Source organism: Saccostrea echinata, unplaced genomic scaffold (assembly GCF_033153115.1).
Source record: "Saccostrea echinata isolate AGI-Se365-2 ecotype Australia unplaced genomic scaffold, CSIRO_AGI_Sech_v1 ptg000053l, whole genome shotgun sequence".
Classification (NCBI taxonomy): Eukaryota; Metazoa; Mollusca; class Bivalvia; order Ostreida; family Ostreidae; genus Saccostrea; species Saccostrea echinata.
In genome coordinates, this window is record NW_026889802.1 from 634,190 (window position 1) to 651,876 (window position 17,687).

A 17,687-nucleotide genomic window follows, 5' to 3' on the forward strand; every position below is an offset into this window, starting at 1 on the left:
GGAATCAGAAATTCAGGGGGTTTTTTTGTGTTTGTTTGTTTTTTGTTTTTGTTTGTTTGTTTTTTTTTTTGTTGTTTTTTTTTTTTGTTTTTTTTTTTTTGGACAGAAATGATTATAAATGATGTTTTTTTTTTTTAAAGACAAAAATATTTTCAAATTTTTGTTAAAAATGATGGAAAAACAGTAGTGTTACACTTTCACCAAATCAGTTTTAAGTTTGGTCTTAGGTTTTAAGAAATCCCTCCCCATTTACGTTTGAATTCAAACGACAGAGGGTTTAGCCAAAAAAAAAAAAAAAGAAAAAAAAATTGGTAAAATCCAGGCCATTAGTTTCAGTATTACATGAACATACTTGCATTATTAAATAATGCAACGACATTGTATACATATCAGACTTGAACGTGCTGAGGGGTCCCTACCTGGTTGAATATAAGATGGGGGGGGTGATTTTTTTAGCAAATAAATAATTTTCCTCAAATGAGTATGAAATAATTGGCCTGCAAATATATACAGATATGACCCTTCCCTTACTAAAGGGAAAATCACACTTGATGGTTGGCCTTATAGTTATAAAGAAATCGGGGGTTCACCATTGTCATCGGACAGACACCAGTTATGCTTTTCAGGCGCGTAGTCAACCATGATTACAAGCCCTAGGTAACTTATAACAGTGGCCAGCTTCCGACAAAAAGATATAACGAGTTGTCCTTAATCAGGAATAACAGTCATTGCTCTACCAGAAACTTACACCGTGTCCCGGAAGGTATATCAAGCAAGCCTACGAGAGATTGTCCTCTCTATGGTCGGCCTCTAAATGGTTAGTCACGATACTGTAATTTGCAGTAATAACACAATTCTACTAATTTAGTGTGGCAACCTTCACCGTTAGGCATTCCATCTAGTATTGTAAGGATAAGCGTGGTAAGCCCCAATATTAGGTCATCTACCAAACTAATCTTATCTTCGAAATAATCATCTTTCTTCTGTTGTAAGACTAATGAATCCCACAGTTTAGCTGTGATCGTTCAAATACCTTTTGAAGGTTTAGGTTAATTTCATAGAACCAGGTCGACTATTCTGAATACACAAATTATACATCGTTACACTACCCACGCCTTCAATGACTTGCGACCCACATGTTAACAAACATTTTGTCTTCAAAAGTTTTTTGTTTAATTTACGCTTAAAAGCATAACCTGCAGAGTTACTTTACATTGTAGACATTACAAAGTAATCAACTTCATGATAACAGATACAAAAGTGTTCACATTAAATACATTTTTGCATTGCTCATTGAAGACATTTTTTTCTTTGCTGACAACTCTCGCATCTTTTACCGAAAGTAATATACATGTGTATACTTAAAAGAAGATTTTCTTTCCTTTAGTATATCTTACTTTTGAGCACGCAGCGGGTTGAAATACATGTTTACTTTATCCTCTATATCAAAAATAATTATCGAATTAGTCGAATTAGCCTAAGAACGATTCGGTTAAGTTGTAACCAAACGTTGCAGAGACTTTGACGTCCTCCGTTGCCGAACAAGTGGACGACCAGCAAAGGCAAAGAACTCTCAAAAATGAGGTTCTTTGAAGTTCTTCGTTGCTCTAGAATATCAAAATCAAGTTTAAATGTTGCAGAGTTTATGAAAAATTTTCCAGCAGAAGTAGCACCGAAAGCAAAAGAGCTAGCGTTGATTAATCAAGGATTATCCGGAGCGTAAGCATACAGTATTTATACTTGATGTTAACTTTTTTATAGAGAAGATAACAAAAGAAATATTTGACGTTAATGATGTCCAATGAAAGAAACAAAAGTAGATAAGTTATGTTGTCGGACTGTATGCGATATAATTGAAACAAAATGTTTTGAGGAAATTCGGGTGTAAAGGAAAATGCTCCATAAATCAAGATATGACAGGTTGGAATCAGCTGGCCAAATGGAATATAATAGCCCATTTGGATATAAATAGTAATGTAACGAATGTTGCAGACTTTTGATTGGGTCATCATAAATGAAACAATGTCTATGTATTTACACTAATTTCTAGTGCCCATGAACTATGTAAATAACCGACTGTTATTTTCATAATTGAAAATTGCCATTGTTGGTAATTTTTCATAGTACGAACTAACTTTCCCTTTTTTACTGCGACCTAATGGAAAACTCCAGGGATTTTTCACTGCCCCATGTATGGCCGAATTTAGGCCTCATTCCAAATTGCAAAAACCCTCTCTTTTTCCCAAAAAATTACAGGTAACTCTTAATGGCTCGAACTTCGATCTCTCGAAGTTCTTGATCCCTCGAAGTGAGTCTCCGGTCCCAAATTTTTCCCTTATATAACTAAGCAAATTTACTCTTGATTTCTCGAACTCTTAATCTCGAGAAACCCTTGATCCCTCGAATTCAAAATGCAGTCCCGCTATGCATATTCTATTAGAATTTACCCTCGATACCTCGAAGTGGCTATGTGTATACAAGGTTATATAATTAGCACCTTTACCTGGACATTTAAATGGCCCCAGGCAGAAGGCGCGGGTCTCGAGGAACGGGATGTTTATTCAGGTGACACTTATGTTGAAGGTGATAATTGATTTATAATTAATCATATTTTGCCTATATGCTATTAAAATAATTATCATCGACTGTCTTACTATAATTTAGAGACGCAGTGGCAGTGAAAGGTAGTAATTGATTAAAAGACGAAACACTAATTTAATTTTTATTTCGAGTCAGTGTCAAAGTTAAATGAAATATGAAAAAGCTGAAACAGTCTCAATGTCAATATGACGACTATTGGACAAATACTTACAGAACTGCATTCAGTGATCATGTTTGGAATAGTCAATGCTATGTACGACACTGTAAAATATCGTTTTTATGTAATGAATGCGTAGTATGATGTCCGTATTACAAAGATTGAAATGACGATATACATTGTTGCTTTACTCAGTTTAATGAAATATTCATCTAAATTACGAAAAATATCGTTGTTTTATAAAAACGATGTGTGAAAGGTTAGCACTGCATGAAAATCATTACATCCGGTAAGACTAATTTTAAAACCTGTCAACAAACCCGGAAAATTCCAGACTCTTGAAAACTCGAACTCTTGAGCTCTCGAAGTTTTTCCTTGGTCCCGCGGACTTCGAGGTATCGAGAGTTACCTGTAATTGTGTGTTGTGCTCAGAGTTGAAAATCAATGGAATGACAAAAGTTAAGGGAAGCCTTGTCCTGTTGATGACTGACAATTTTTTAAATTGTCTTTTCTCTGATTGAAAGTTCTAAATTGTTAAATAAAAGCTGAAATTTATTCATAATTAATGTTTATTTCTTGAATATTGTCTTGGTATATCAGTGTTTGAAACTCACAATAGAATTAGCTATACATGCAGGGCTGACTGCTAGTGAAAGTTGTCAGCCCAGCCAAAACTCAACTAGCCCAAGAAAATAAGTCTTTTATGAATAAGTTTTAGTGATAATGTGAATGGGGCACGATCACCATAACTTCCATCCCAAATCTATAGGCTGTTGAGTTCTACCCTTTGCTTGTTACACTTAGCTACCGATACTATCAGTTGATTTGAGAGATATTTATTAAATATATGAATTTTAATTCATGGTAAATTTTAACACGTCCAGCCGGGCGTTGATACATGCAAATCTGTTTGTCCGCGGCAAAATTTGTGCGTCTCGGGCGGTCGGGCACACGGTTATTTCACTGGGTATATTTTTTCCCAAATAGTAAAAAAATGTTAATAAATTCCCAATTCCAAGGGCCCAGGCCCCAATGGCCCATTACCAAAATGTAGTGGAAAATCCCTGAACTCTGTGCTGAGCCAGACCACATGCTTGCATTAAAATGTGAACCTGCACACTGTTGGACACGTGTATTGCATTATTGGATGAAGCCGATTAGGCAATTGGTTCCAACCTGTATGAAGATATTTTCAAACTGCCATGTTTTAAACATTTGTTATTAACATGAGATAATTTCAGTTAATGTATAGAAATAATATTAATATGAAGAATCTGTACTCAAACTGCTTCTTCAGAATGATGCACCAAAACATTTTATGTCAATGTGCTATAAGCTTAAGTGAGCTTTTCTGATCATCTGTTGTCCTGTATGTTTTTTTTTGTCTGCAGAGTTTGTGAAACTTTTCAGTTTTGTAGAATTTGCTGGAAAAAATTGCAAATGTATGACAAAAGTTCAGAAGTAGCGGATCTTCATGTCCAACATTTAAAAAAACCTTAATATGTTTTATGGTGTGACTCTTTGTGCAAGCACAGTTGTATTTATTACTGGATGCCATCAAAAACCTTTACATAGCTTACACATTTTTAAAACTTTGATCTGCCTCATCAAACCATACAAGACATTTGGAAGGTCTAGACTGTGATGTCACATGACATCGTATGTTAGTTGCAACTTTCTTAATGAATTTAAATTGAAAATACAGCCATTGTTATAAATATTGACATAAATACAACTGTTTTTTTCTGAAAAGAATGATTTTTGTGACTTGCAAATATTGACATGGCCTGCAAAACTGTGCAAGTTGTAAGCCAGATTGACTGAGAGAATTTTCAAATTCTGTAGACTATAGGTCTGTCCATCCACCTTTAAACTTTGCACATTTTCTTGTTCCTTTCTAGAACCAATGGGCAAGGTTCAGCTAAACTTGTACAGAACATCAATGTCATCCTTGGGCAAAGGGGTGTTAAAAATGTAGGGCATGCCCTCTTCCAATGGGAGATAATCAAAGAAAAGCAAACATAGAGTGGGGTCTTTTATAAATCTTCTCAAGAACCAAAGGGCCATCATTGATGTTATTAATTTCCAAGATTCTCGGGTAGGGAAGATTCAAGTTTGTTTGAATCATGTCTCTAGGGTTAGGGTGAGATTATAGGGAATAAAATTTGGAACGAATAGATTTTTTTTTAAATCCTCTTCTCTGAACAGCAGGTTCAAGGTGATTCCTGTGAGTATTGTGGCCCATGGACCCTTGTTTTGTTTTTATTTATTTTCATGTTGGTGAATTTTTTTTCTTTTTTTTATGATATATATCCAATAAAACTTCTTTTGCTATTTTAGGTTAACAAATAAACATGATGCTAAGCCTCCTGTGGATTTTGAGTATTACAAGACCAGAATACCCGACAAAGCTTTTGTTGATAAACTAGAGAAATTTGTAAGTTGTGCTTTGATATTTTATAAATATTCAAAAATGTTAGTTTTGATCATATTTATGAGTGAAAGACATTATTAATTAAAAGTCTTGTCTTGTCTTTTACCGGTAATCATTATTCATACAAGAAAGCTAAATGAATTACCTGTTATTTCAGTACACATCCACAACTGTACCCTACCCAAGCGATCCCAAAAATAAGAAGGCAACACTGGAGGAGGAGAAGAAACAAGTCGTAAGTAAAACAGACAGATTCACAACAGCTAAAACACTGGTCATCTTAATACATGTACATTATAGATATGTTAGTATTGTGGAATCAATTTTATTCAGGAGTTGGGGGGGGGGGGGGTAGGGGGGAGTGTTTATGGGAAACTAAATCTTTGATGGTTTATGGGGATGTAATTTCAAGTGGAACTCAAATATAAGATTCAGTGAACCCATACATTGACAGAGTTTTGTCTCTGGGGGTATAAATTCATGTATAAGGGTGACCCGTGAAATCCATTGGTCTCCCACAAAGTTGATTTCACAGTAAGTAAACTGGACAGAAATGACTCTCAGTTGTCTATACAATGGACAATTCATCATAGATCTTTAGAAATATGTAAAGGTCATTCAGGTGTAGCATTCAAATTTCTACTATATTTTTCATAGAACTTGCTTGTGAACTATATAATGATAAGTTGCAATGAAATTTTGTGATTAATTGTTGTTGCATGTTTGATGGAATAAAAATTTTATTAAGAGATTGACAACAATATAAAACTTGTTACATATTTTTCAGAAAATTTATTCAGTACAGTATGTACACATATACAAAATATTAAAACCAGATTGTAATCACCTGGTAAAGAATTATCCTCAGGGAATTTAAAATTGTCAAAAATATACCTTGGATAGTCAAGTTAGATTAAGGAATTTTTAGTTTTTTATCTTTTTTGAGTTGACTTACGAAGAGAGTTGATCCTTGATGTCATTGCTGATTTCCCACAAACTTCTTGTTTATTTCATTGTAATCATAAAATGAATTTATTTCTAGACAAAGAGTGGTGAAGATTTAGTTGAGGAAATGGACCTTGTCATCTTTGAAAATGAACTGAAAGTAAGGAGTCTATTTTCATTTTTCTTACTTTTTGATTGAGATGTTAGACAAATATGAATACACTAGTAAAGAGAAATACAAGTATTTATGTAAGCTTTTATTGTTTTAACACAAGCTGTAATAATGACAAAATGTAATAAACTCGGATTACAGTAAAACATGGTTTTGGCAAATATGCTTCTAATGAATTCATGCTTACAAAGCATATTGTGAACTTATTGGATATAACAAATTAAGTTTATAACAAATGAAAATTCTCCCTGGCATTTCACTATAAGCATGTTTAACTGAATAACATTTGCAAAATTATGTTTTGTGTGGATCTTAATGCAGAGTGTAATAATGCAAAATTTAACAATTGTTGTTTGTCTCCTTACAGAAACTTTATTGTGGGAAATATAAAAGCTTTAAATCAAGAACCATTTTCTAATAATCAAGCCCTCTGCGAAGAACTATCAATTTTTCCATTGTAATGTTTTGGTGCTGACCCCTATGCCAAAAGATTTATTACAATTTGCATTATTACAATATCTGTAAAGATCAACACAAAATGTATTAGCCCGAAATGTAATAATCCCAGTTTATCACACAATTTCATTGGAATAAGGGAAATACATTGTTTTCAATCAGTTTCAGTTTATCATCTTACATTTATTCCATTGGATTTTTTTCACACAGATGAAGTCCATTAACAGCTTACCTCCCATGGAACACATGTCTAAGGAAATGCTTTGTTACTATTTCCCGGAGGCCACAAGGAATGATGAGAAATCTGCCTTGTCTGAGGGGCGCCACAAGGGAATCAGGTGGTTCCCAGGATATTCCTATGGCTTCGACAGGTACCCAAAATGGCAGCTTGGGAACCGATTCAACAATGAATGGGAATTCTTCCCTCCAAAAGAAATAAGCCAGAGATGGGAAAATCTAAATCTACAGTTTAAGAAAGAGGAACAATTTCTGATGGAAGACCCTAAATAATGCATAGGGTTTATATCACTCATACAATGTTTGCATTGTCTGATCTAATGACTGACTAGATATCAGTAAAAACAGACTAGTGTTGAAAACTGTCTGGCATCACTTTAGGTCATGATACTTGAAAATAAATTTTGTTTAAAACTTTATTTCAGATATTCTATATTTTTCTTCTTGCTTGCTTTGAGATTTAGTATTCAATGCTGATTGTAAAACAAAGGTAAAAAACATGGAAAAAATTGCAGTTTCTCATTAAACTCGATTCTTTTCAGACCAGATGAAATATATCTTTGATATTTATTTCCAGCAAATGAAAGTGCATCCTACCATGTAGTATGTTATGATAAATTGATAATCAAATTAAAGAAGCATACTCCTTGCAGTCTAATGAGGATCTAGTGCTTTGCATGGAATTGCCCATTTGCACAAAAGAATTTTTTTTAAGATATAAATTTTCTTGGCCATATTGATTTACTTGTACAGTGACAGTCTGAAGTCTACAATCTGATGAGTATTCAAGATAAACAGTTAAAACTGATACCTTAGTAGTAAATTTAATAGTATTCATATAGTAAACATAATTTTACTGCAGTGGGTTATTTATTCTTATTCAATATATGGATCTATATCATCATAAATTTTCTGATACTGATAAAATCGCTGTTCAGGAAACGTAACTTGCTAAAAACCACTCCGTTATTATTAAATATATGTATAGGGGGAAGAACTGTATTATGTAAAAAGTGTCTAGGTTATAAAAAAAAGCCAAGATGTATTTAATAAACACGTCCTGAGGGTAGCCTTTTCGAATGATAAACAGACTCAGATTATTTACTTTTCCCCTCAGTGACCTTAAACTTGTCCAGATTACCTTGGATCAAGGTCCTAACACAGCCTTAGCTAAAAACAAATTGTCAAGAATCAGCTTCCAATATGTCTCTATTAGTGAGTTATGGACCGATAGGAATTACATATTATTCTTAATGTAATCTAATGACCTTGGGTTAATGTCATTGCACACACTCAGGTCATAAGTAATCTTTGTGCGAAGTATGAATGTTTCTCCCTAAGAAAGTTATGGACATGAATTTTACAATTTTCTGCCAGAGACCTTGAGTTCCATACACATGTGTGTCCTTGGTTAAGGTCATCATGACAAACCCTCTGTCTTAAGCCATCTTTCTGTCATGTATCATCTTGCAATATTTTTCCATTAGAGAGTAACAGGTCAAACATGAATTATATGCTATTTTTGCAAGTGAACTTAAAGTTGCCCAAATGGCCTTGGATCAATGTCATGACATACTCTAGGATCATAAGCAACCTTTGTGTCAATTATAAGCTTTCAATGTTTCTCCATTATGAGACATGGCCAGGATAGGAATCTATCATTTGTTAAACATGACCTTGTGTTTGATCAAATGACCATGGGTCAAAGGTCATATCAAACCCTCATGTTAAAAGTAATATTTATGCTTTATACCAACTTCCAATATTTGTTCATTTGAAAGTTACACAAATTTTACAGTTTTGTCAGTGACTTTGAACTTGCCTAAATGACCTTGGGTTCATTTGATGACATATTCTTGGATCAAGCAATTTTTGTGTCAACTATTAACTTCCAATGTTCTTCTGAAGTTATGGCCTGAATATAATTGCACTGACAGAATAAAGGGCTGGTTAATTTTTAGCTCTACTGGTCAGAGACCAGAAGAGCTTATGCGATAGTAAGGTGTCCGGCGTCCATCCGTCTGTCTGTCCGTCTGTCTGTAAACAATTTTTCAAAACGCTACTCCTCCTACAGTTTTGGTCCAATTTCAATATAACTTGGCACACAAGTAGGCTACACTAAGATACATAATTAAGTGCATCGGTTTTTGATTTCGATGGACGGTGTTTCCTTGGTTACTAAAAATAGAAATTTCTGTGAAATTCCTTTAAAATGCTACTCCTCCTACAGTTTTGGTCCGATTTCAATATAACTTGGCACACAAGTAGACTACACTAAGATACATAATCTAGTGCATCGGTTTTTGATTTCGATGGACAGTGTTGCCATGGTTACTAAAAATAGAAATTTCTGTGAAATTCCTTTAAAACGCTTCTCCTCCTACAGTTTTAGTCTGATTTCAATATAACTTGGCACATAAGTAGACTACATCAAGATACATAATTTAGTGCATCAGTTTTCGATTTCGATGGATGGTGTTGCCATGGTTACTAAAAATAGAAATTTCTGTGAAATTCCTTTAAAACGCTACTCCTCCTACAGTTTTGGTCTGATTGCAATATAACTAATTTAGTGCATCGGTTTTTGATTTCAAAGACGGTGTTGCCATGGTTACTAAAAATAGAAATTTCTGTGAAATTCCTTTAAAACCCTACTCCTCCTACAGTTTTAGTCTGATTTCAATATAACTTGGCACATAAGTAGACTACATCAAGATACATAATTTAGTACATCGGTTTTTGATTTCGATGGACGGTGTTGCCATGGTTACTAAAAATAGAAATTTCTGTGAAATTCCTTTAAAACGCTACTCCTCCTACAGTTTTGGTCTGATTGCAATATAACTTGGCACACAAGTAGACTACACTAAGATACATAATTTAGTGCATCGGTTTTTGATTTAGATGGACGGTGTTGCCATGGTTACTAAAAATAGAATTTTCTGTGAAATTCCTTTAAAATGCTACTCCTCCTACAGTTTTGGTCTGATTTCAATATAACTTGGCATACAAGTAGACTACACTTAGATACATAATTTACTTCATCGGTTTTCGATTTCGATGAATGGTGTTGCCATGGTTACTAAAAATAGAAATTTCTGTGAAATTCCTTTAAAACGCTACTCCTGCTACAGTTTTATTCTGCATTTAATATAATTAGGCATACAAGAAGACTATACTAAGATACATAATTTAATGCAACGGTTTTTGAATTCAATGAACAGTGTTGCCATGGTTACTTAAAATAGAAATTTTTGTGAAATTCCTGTAAAACGTTACTCCTCCTACAGTTTTGGTCTGATTTTAATCTAATTTGGCACACAATTAGAATACACTACGATACATGATATGTATATCTGGTATTTCTGTTTTGTTTATTTCGGTGAATGGTGTTGTCATGGTTACTAAAAATAGAAATTTCCGTAAAATACTTTCAAAACGCTACTCCTCCTACAGTTTTCATTTGATTTCAATATAACTTGGCACAGAAGTAGACTACATTAAGATACATAATTCTATTTATTGTTGCATGTTGCAAAGTTTCAAATCCAAGTGCTACTTTTCTTTTGTTATACGTACAGACCAGTAGAGCTACAGTCTCATCAGAGACTTCTGGTTTGAGTCAGATTATTTATTTTTATGAATATGACCAGGGACAGATTATTTTCCCCACAGGAAAAGTCTGACAAACCAAAAAAAGAAAGAAAATTGCCAAACTTCAAAACTCTCTTTTGTGGTGAGGGGTGGGGATTGGGTAAGATCCAGTTAAGGTCATATTATTTATTTTCTTGCCAGTGGAGGAGAGATTATTTATTTTAAAAATGTTCAAGGAGAGAATATTTATTTCCAAAATCTGCCAGCAACCCCCCAGCCCAAATTAAATGGCTTTCCCCTAACTTCTGTTTAGTGGATAAATTGAAAAATTGGGACATTATTGTTTCCCTTCTGCATGGCACACAATACAGGGCCACTTCGACAAGTAATAAAAAAAAAAACTGGGAATGCAATGCAGCCCAAGGGAATTTCCAGCAACCTAGAACACAAGTAGCTGCAGAACTGTAGCATTGTGGTTTTATATTTTATACATTAATAGTTTTCGAAACATTTTTTTTTTTTACATTAAAAATATATTTTTATAAGGAAAATACATTTTCAGCATACAAACAAAAAGGTGTCTACTGAAAAGGTGGAAAAACCCCAAATACAAAACTGCCCAAGTATAATCATTTTAATACTCAGATCCTGAACCTGGAGCAATAAGGTCAAGGTCATTAAACCATCCGCCAACAAATTCACAACAAGCTAGTTTATTGGTCTGTAGAGACAAATAGAAAGGGTTAGGAGGTGGATAAAATATACAGGTTGGTTATAGAATATGTCTAGAATTAGGGAATGAAAGGTCGTTGATTGACCAATGCTGGAAAATTGTACTTTATTTACATTACAGGATCTGTAGCATTATGGTCAAAGACTAAAATATAAAACCATAATGCTACAGTTCTGCAGCTAGAACACTAGCTATGACATGTATGAGCTCTCCAGATTTGAATCCACTGGACTTTTAAATTAAACACATGTAGAATTTAACCTAGTCCATACAAAAAAAAAATTGGCATTTTATTTCTGTGACAAATCTCAGAAAGTCTAAAAAACATAAGGAGACATTTTCCATACAGGAGATTTTTATCATATGGAAAAAACTGTCAACGGGGATAACTCAGACTAAACATGTCATCTGAAAATTATATAGGCTATTCAATATTCATTCCTTTTTAGGTTTTGAACTTACTTGTCACCCATAATATAAAAGTCAGTGTGACTGCACGAAGTGATGAAATACCGATGAGAATGAAATATGTAGAGAGTGAATAGAATTTCAGTATGATGTAATCAATTGGTAAATGAAGCTAATAAATCTGATGATTAGTGCTGTGGCCAATACAGAATAAGTTTTATTTATTCAAAAGAATAATTTTGCTAGAATAATGTGAAACAGGAGAGGAAAAAAATTGATGGATCAGATTGGGATTCAAACCCAGGCCCCCTGAATTTCCAGTCAAGTGCTCTACCAACTGAGCTAAGTGGCCACCAGCTATTGAACCCATCTGACCACCACATTCCTCCCTCCTTAAAGGTCTTCGGCCCCCAAAGGCACCAACCCTGGCTCTTTCCTGGCAAGTCTTGCACCTGTCACTTCCAAGACATGGCACGGCACCAAATGTAATGGGAGAGGAGAAAAATGAGATGGATCAGACTGGGATTCCAACCCAGGCCCCCTGAATCTCCAGTCAGGTGCTCTACCAACTGAGCTATCTGGTCACCAGCAATCGTTTCTAAATTATAAAATCCAAATCACCCATTCTCGAAAAATTTTTGATTCTTCACAGAAATGGGTGATGGCCATTAGTAGTGGTGTAATGGAGATACACTTTTTAAAGAATTGACATATACACCTGCTTGGAGATTTAAAATTTATTACACTATAAATACACTAACAAAACATTGCACTGAGTATCACAGTAATATAGAGGTTAAATGAGACACTGGTGACTTTGTCTGTATAGTAAGATTTCCTGTCCAGCATAATGCCAGTACAGAAACGCCCCCACAACAATCACATGCCACCACTGATGACTAGATCCAATATAATCAAAGGTACCTACAAATAAAAAAGGGAGTAATCAAGGAAATTCAAATCAACAGCAATTTAATAAGTAATCTAACACAGACTAAGATTTTCTTAATTACCTGGTAAAAATCTTTCTGGAAATTTGCTTAAATAAAACACTAAGGCTAAAATTCCAGTAAAATATATGGTCATCACTTTTGGAACAAACATCTGAAAAAGGAAATATATTACATTTAGTATGTAGATTAATACTACAGTGTATTTTAACATTTTAAAGATTGAGACATTCTGATAATTCATATTTCCTTCATTCTATTTTTTTTTAAAGATTTTTTCTAAATTCAGGACAAAAATGTTTAATTTACCCATCAAATTAATTTTAATAAAAAAAATATATAGTATTTATATATCACAGCCACTGCATATTAAAGGATAACCTGTATCATATACAGTCAAACCTCGTTATCTTGAACTCCATGGGACTGAGAAAAAACTTTGAGATATCCAAGAATTCAAGATATCAAGGGTAAAATACTAAAGGAATATGTTGTTGGAACTTCCAAATCACTTTGACATATCCATGGTATTCGAGATATCAGTGTTTGAGATACCGACGTTTAACTGCACATGTACATGGTACATGGTACATATATTTTTCCAGCCCTAATCATGAATTTTGAATCTTTCTGAGAATGAAGAAGTTGTAATATTAAAAAGAAGGTAAAACTATCATGCTAATGATAAATTATTGCACTATTGATTGCAATATACCATATTCTGTGATCTATTTTCATTCTTACAGCATGGGATCAGAAAAATCTGAGAATGCCCTAACCTGTACTATTTCAGCTTGTAGTCCTCCATTAAGATAAATCCAATGTATTGTGGGTATAACACCATACCCAACCAGAAACACATAGATGAGGATTCTATACCTAAACCAGCCATGTGTGAAGAACTTTTGATGGAGCTGTATCACTATCGTGCTTACTGTTAGAATGGTGATGATAATAAAATAAATGTCTCTCCACACCTGAAACAATGCAAAATAATAGAACATTTCAAGTTCCAATTCTTCATAAACATTATTTTTTAAAAATAACTCTGTGATCATGATTTAGAGATGTGATAACTAAGTTAAAAAGCTATTAACCATGATAAACAGTTTAAACTGGAATTAGTAAATAATAATAACCAGTATTTTGTATCCATTTAAAGGCTTCTGTTCAAATGGTTAATAAGTAACTCTATTACCGTACATTAACTGGCGTATTAAAAATTTAGCGCAATCAAGGGTAATGGAGTTGTTGGCCTAATCATGAATTAGCGCTACACATATCCGTGCTGTGTATTGTATTAATGATTTCTTAGCAGTATTTATGAATTAGCGCATCGTTGTCCGCGCCAAAGGCGCTAAACTATGAAGCCCGCTTTTTCAAGTACACATACACTACAGTATTTTATCTCTAATCAAGTATATATTCACTGTCAATTGGACAGGAAGAAATTGCTTGATTAATCTTTTCCGGATATTCTATCTCTATGATGTTAGTTGTTGTACTAAATTATATCCATATTCCATTTACTGGTAGGATTAATATTGTGTACTTTTGTTAATCTGCAAATCTTAGATATTCATTTCATGAAACTTTTGATGACTTACAGACAAACAATAAAATGCATAATGAACTGCTGGTAAATAGCAGCCAATGACCCCCAGTGATATCCCTGTAAGATCCACTGCTAACCATCGACGACTGGCTCGCTCTGAGTGGCAGCAGAACATGTGAAAACCAACAGAACACAGCATGCATATCTACAAAACAAGTACAAGAAATTTTCATCAACCGATTAGAAGTATCTTTGAATGACTATACACATAAATTAATTTATTTACAGTATTTTTCAGAAGAGGAGAAACTTCGTTATGATACAGAAACTGCAAATCAATAGCTACAGAAAGACAAACAGTTAAGTTTTAACTTATATTACTGGTAATTTATTTGGTAGCACAGTAAATCAAGCATAACCACCACTGGCTGGTAGTATAATTGCTGCAGTCTTACCTGGTAGCATAGTAAACCAAGCGTAACCACAACATAATCAGATAAGAAACTGTTGATTCTAGGTAGAATTATCAGATTGTCATACAGCATCAATAACAGAAACATAAGGAAACCTAGCAGATGTGTCCAGATGTTTAGAGTCTCATTGCTCCAAACAAATATACTGAAAAATGACAGAACAGATATCTATTAGGAAGATTTTGCAATAAGTGAAAATAAACTGTTTTAATATGCGTTGTCAAAAATTTTGCATTTATAAAAAATTTAGGATTTTATAAATAATTTTAAATATATCCGAGTGCATAACACAATTCATTATGATTATACATACCTTTTCAAACATAGACTAAATGGAAGCATCACCCTGTAACCTTGTGTAACATAAGGGTTTCCTTGTAGGAAATCTGGAATGTCTGTATATTTGTAGAGTTGTATTTCTCTGTCCGACACATCACAGATATTGCTAGAGCATGCATTAATGTTGCCGTCTATTTCTATATCCAGGATGTGGTAAGAATTCGCGCTTTTTATGGTACCCTGTCTGTTTTTCACATGCTCCACATTTCCAATACGACCCATCATGAATGACATTCGATATGTCCTTATTAAAACGCCGAATGGTCGGCATGTGCTTGCAATGTGTACGAACAAGCACCTATCTAAAAAACAAAACTGAAAACAATCATAGTAACGGAAGTCGACGCCTATAACTTTTCGCCTCCTGTTGCTAGAGAGTGACGATAGCGGGAGTTATAAATTATTGTAGAAGGATTTGTTTGTTGTCTAAACTCTTGGAGGCATATTTGTTGAAGATGTACAATATTAAGCTTATCATTTCATACTCTATACAGCTTTAGGTGACAACTATTTCATTCGGGAGGGGGGGGGGGAGGCACAGACTTTGGAAATGACAAATCTCTGTCCTCAAAAATTTTAAAAATAAATAATTATTAATCTGTCCTCGATTGATAAGGAAATAAGTAATATGTCCTTGCCTGATCCTACTACCCACCCCCATCTCCACCCATCACCCAACTTGGGTGAATGGTGGAGATTGGGAGGGGGGGAGACAAATAAACAAAATTGGCAATTTCCATCAAGTTTTTTTTTTTACTTGTCAAACTTTGTTCAGTGAGAAGAAAAGAAATAATCTGTCCCCAATCATCTTGGAAATAATAATCTGTCCTTTACCTGTTCACTGGTATGAAAATAGATATAAACTGACCCGACAAAATTTGCCCCCCCCCCCGGCGCCCTATCAAATGGTCGACACGGTTAATCTGATTAAAATCAGCTGTTCTGATACGCTACCGCTTACGAACTTTTGCTATATTTATCAAATATGATGATAGAATTCATGATATCAGAACAGCTGATTTTAATCAGATTGTCGACACGGTCCCCTTAGGCTGAGAAGTGGATGAGCATTCGATTCGTATAATTATCCACTAATCAATACAGACCATAAAGTAAAGACTTCAAAAAATATAGTAGATACCTTCAACCTATATGATATTCGAAAGTTATCATCTGGAAAACATTTTGTGCATTGTATGAAATTCCGACCTTGACCTTTTAACTAAAAATTAATAGAAGATCTTCTTTAAGTCACTAGGAGTTACGATATATAAAATCATTTAAAAAGCTCTAGGAGAACTTACGTTATACTATTTTTTACAACATATAAATGTCTGATCTTTACCTTTGACATTTTGACCTCAACATCAATAGGGGTCTTTTTAAGTCTAAAAGAAGTTGTGATATCGTGTCTAGGATATAGTCCGGAAACAAAAATGTTACACACAGAGAGAATATATGATTTTCTGACCCGTTGACCTTAAAATTGATAAGAGTTTTCTTTGCGCCACAGAGTTGCAATATTAAATTTTATTGAAAGAAGCTCAACAGAGAGTTATCATTAGGAAACTGTTACTTGCAATGTATGGATTTCTGACCTAGCTGCAGAACTGTAGCTCTCCGGTTGAGAAAATTCGGACAGATAAAGTTTCTCAACCAGAGAGCTGCAGCTATTTCTGGCCTTGACCTTTGGACTTGAGAATCTTTGGGGGTCTTTTTTAGGCCAAATGGAGTTGTGATTCAAAAATTCATTGCTAAGGCTGAAAGGCTTTATAAGATATCATTTGGAAACGAAAGTGTTTATACAAATAAGGTGTATGGATTTCTTACCTTCACCATTGACCTCAAAATCAATAGCGATCTTCTTTCGGCCAAAGGGAGTTGTGATATCAAATTAAATTGAAAAAACCTTGACCTTTGGACCTTAAATTCAATAGAGGTCTTCTTGAGGTCATAAGGAGTTGTGATATAAATTTCATTGTGAAAGCTCAACGGCTTTTTAAGACATCGTCTGGAAAAAAAGTATTACACATAGACAGAATGTATGAATTTATGACCTTGACCTTTGGACCTTAAAATCAATAGGGATCTTCTTTAGACCATAAAGAGATGTGATATAAAACTTTTTGAGATATTGTTCGGAATCAGCAGTGTTATACAGAAAGAATGACAGACCGACAGACACAAATTAATATCCCCCACTTTCAGTGAGAACGGGGGACAAAAATTGACAAGAGGCCAATGGCCACATCGATCACCTGAGCACATTGACTAGAAAAAAAGCAGAAATTAGTTTAGTATTGAAAAGGTTAAATCATATGTGATCACCCCCCCCCCCCCTCTCCCCCGGGATCGAAATGGTAGGGGGCTTGATTTATTCACACTTGAGTCTACACCAACTGAGTATTCACACTTGAATCTACACCAACTGAGGATGCTTTCGTGTTTCTTTGACTAATCATGGCTTTAGATTTTTTTCTATATGTTTGATCTTCTATTGTAGCCCCGCCCTACCCCCAACCGACATGATTTGAATAAATTTGAATATACCTTGCCTGAGGATGCTTCTGAATTAATATAACTAATCATGGATTTGCTGACTTTAACAATTTATCATATGTACATGTATTCTC

General features: G+C 34.2%; 2 protein-coding genes across 2 annotated transcripts; one reads left to right on the forward strand and one right to left on the reverse strand.

Moving 5' to 3' along the window:
- The first annotated feature begins 1,509 nt into the window (after positions 1–1,509).
- On the forward strand, positions 1,510–7,421 carry LOC133204497 (ATP synthase subunit d, mitochondrial-like). Its single transcript, XM_061340242.1, has 5 exons — positions 1,510–1,719; positions 5,099–5,195; positions 5,350–5,427; positions 6,235–6,297; positions 6,976–7,421. The coding sequence occupies exons 1-5, from the start codon at positions 1,580–1,582 to the stop codon at positions 7,273–7,275; spliced, it is 678 nt and encodes a 225-aa protein (XP_061196226.1). The 5' UTR covers positions 1,510–1,579; the 3' UTR covers positions 7,276–7,421.
- A 5,038-nt stretch (positions 7,422–12,459) lies between these two features.
- LOC133204376 (progestin and adipoQ receptor family member 3-like) lies at positions 12,460–15,390 on the reverse strand. The gene is made up of 6 exons (XM_061340092.1): positions 15,029–15,390; positions 14,698–14,860; positions 14,295–14,447; positions 13,467–13,664; positions 12,751–12,841; positions 12,460–12,661 (listed from the first exon to the last, which is right to left on the reverse strand). Exons 1-6 carry the CDS (start codon positions 15,286–15,288, stop codon positions 12,534–12,536), a joined length of 993 nt encoding a protein of 330 aa, XP_061196076.1. The 5' UTR covers positions 15,289–15,390; the 3' UTR covers positions 12,460–12,533.
- Positions 15,391–17,687: the final 2,297 nt, after the last annotated feature.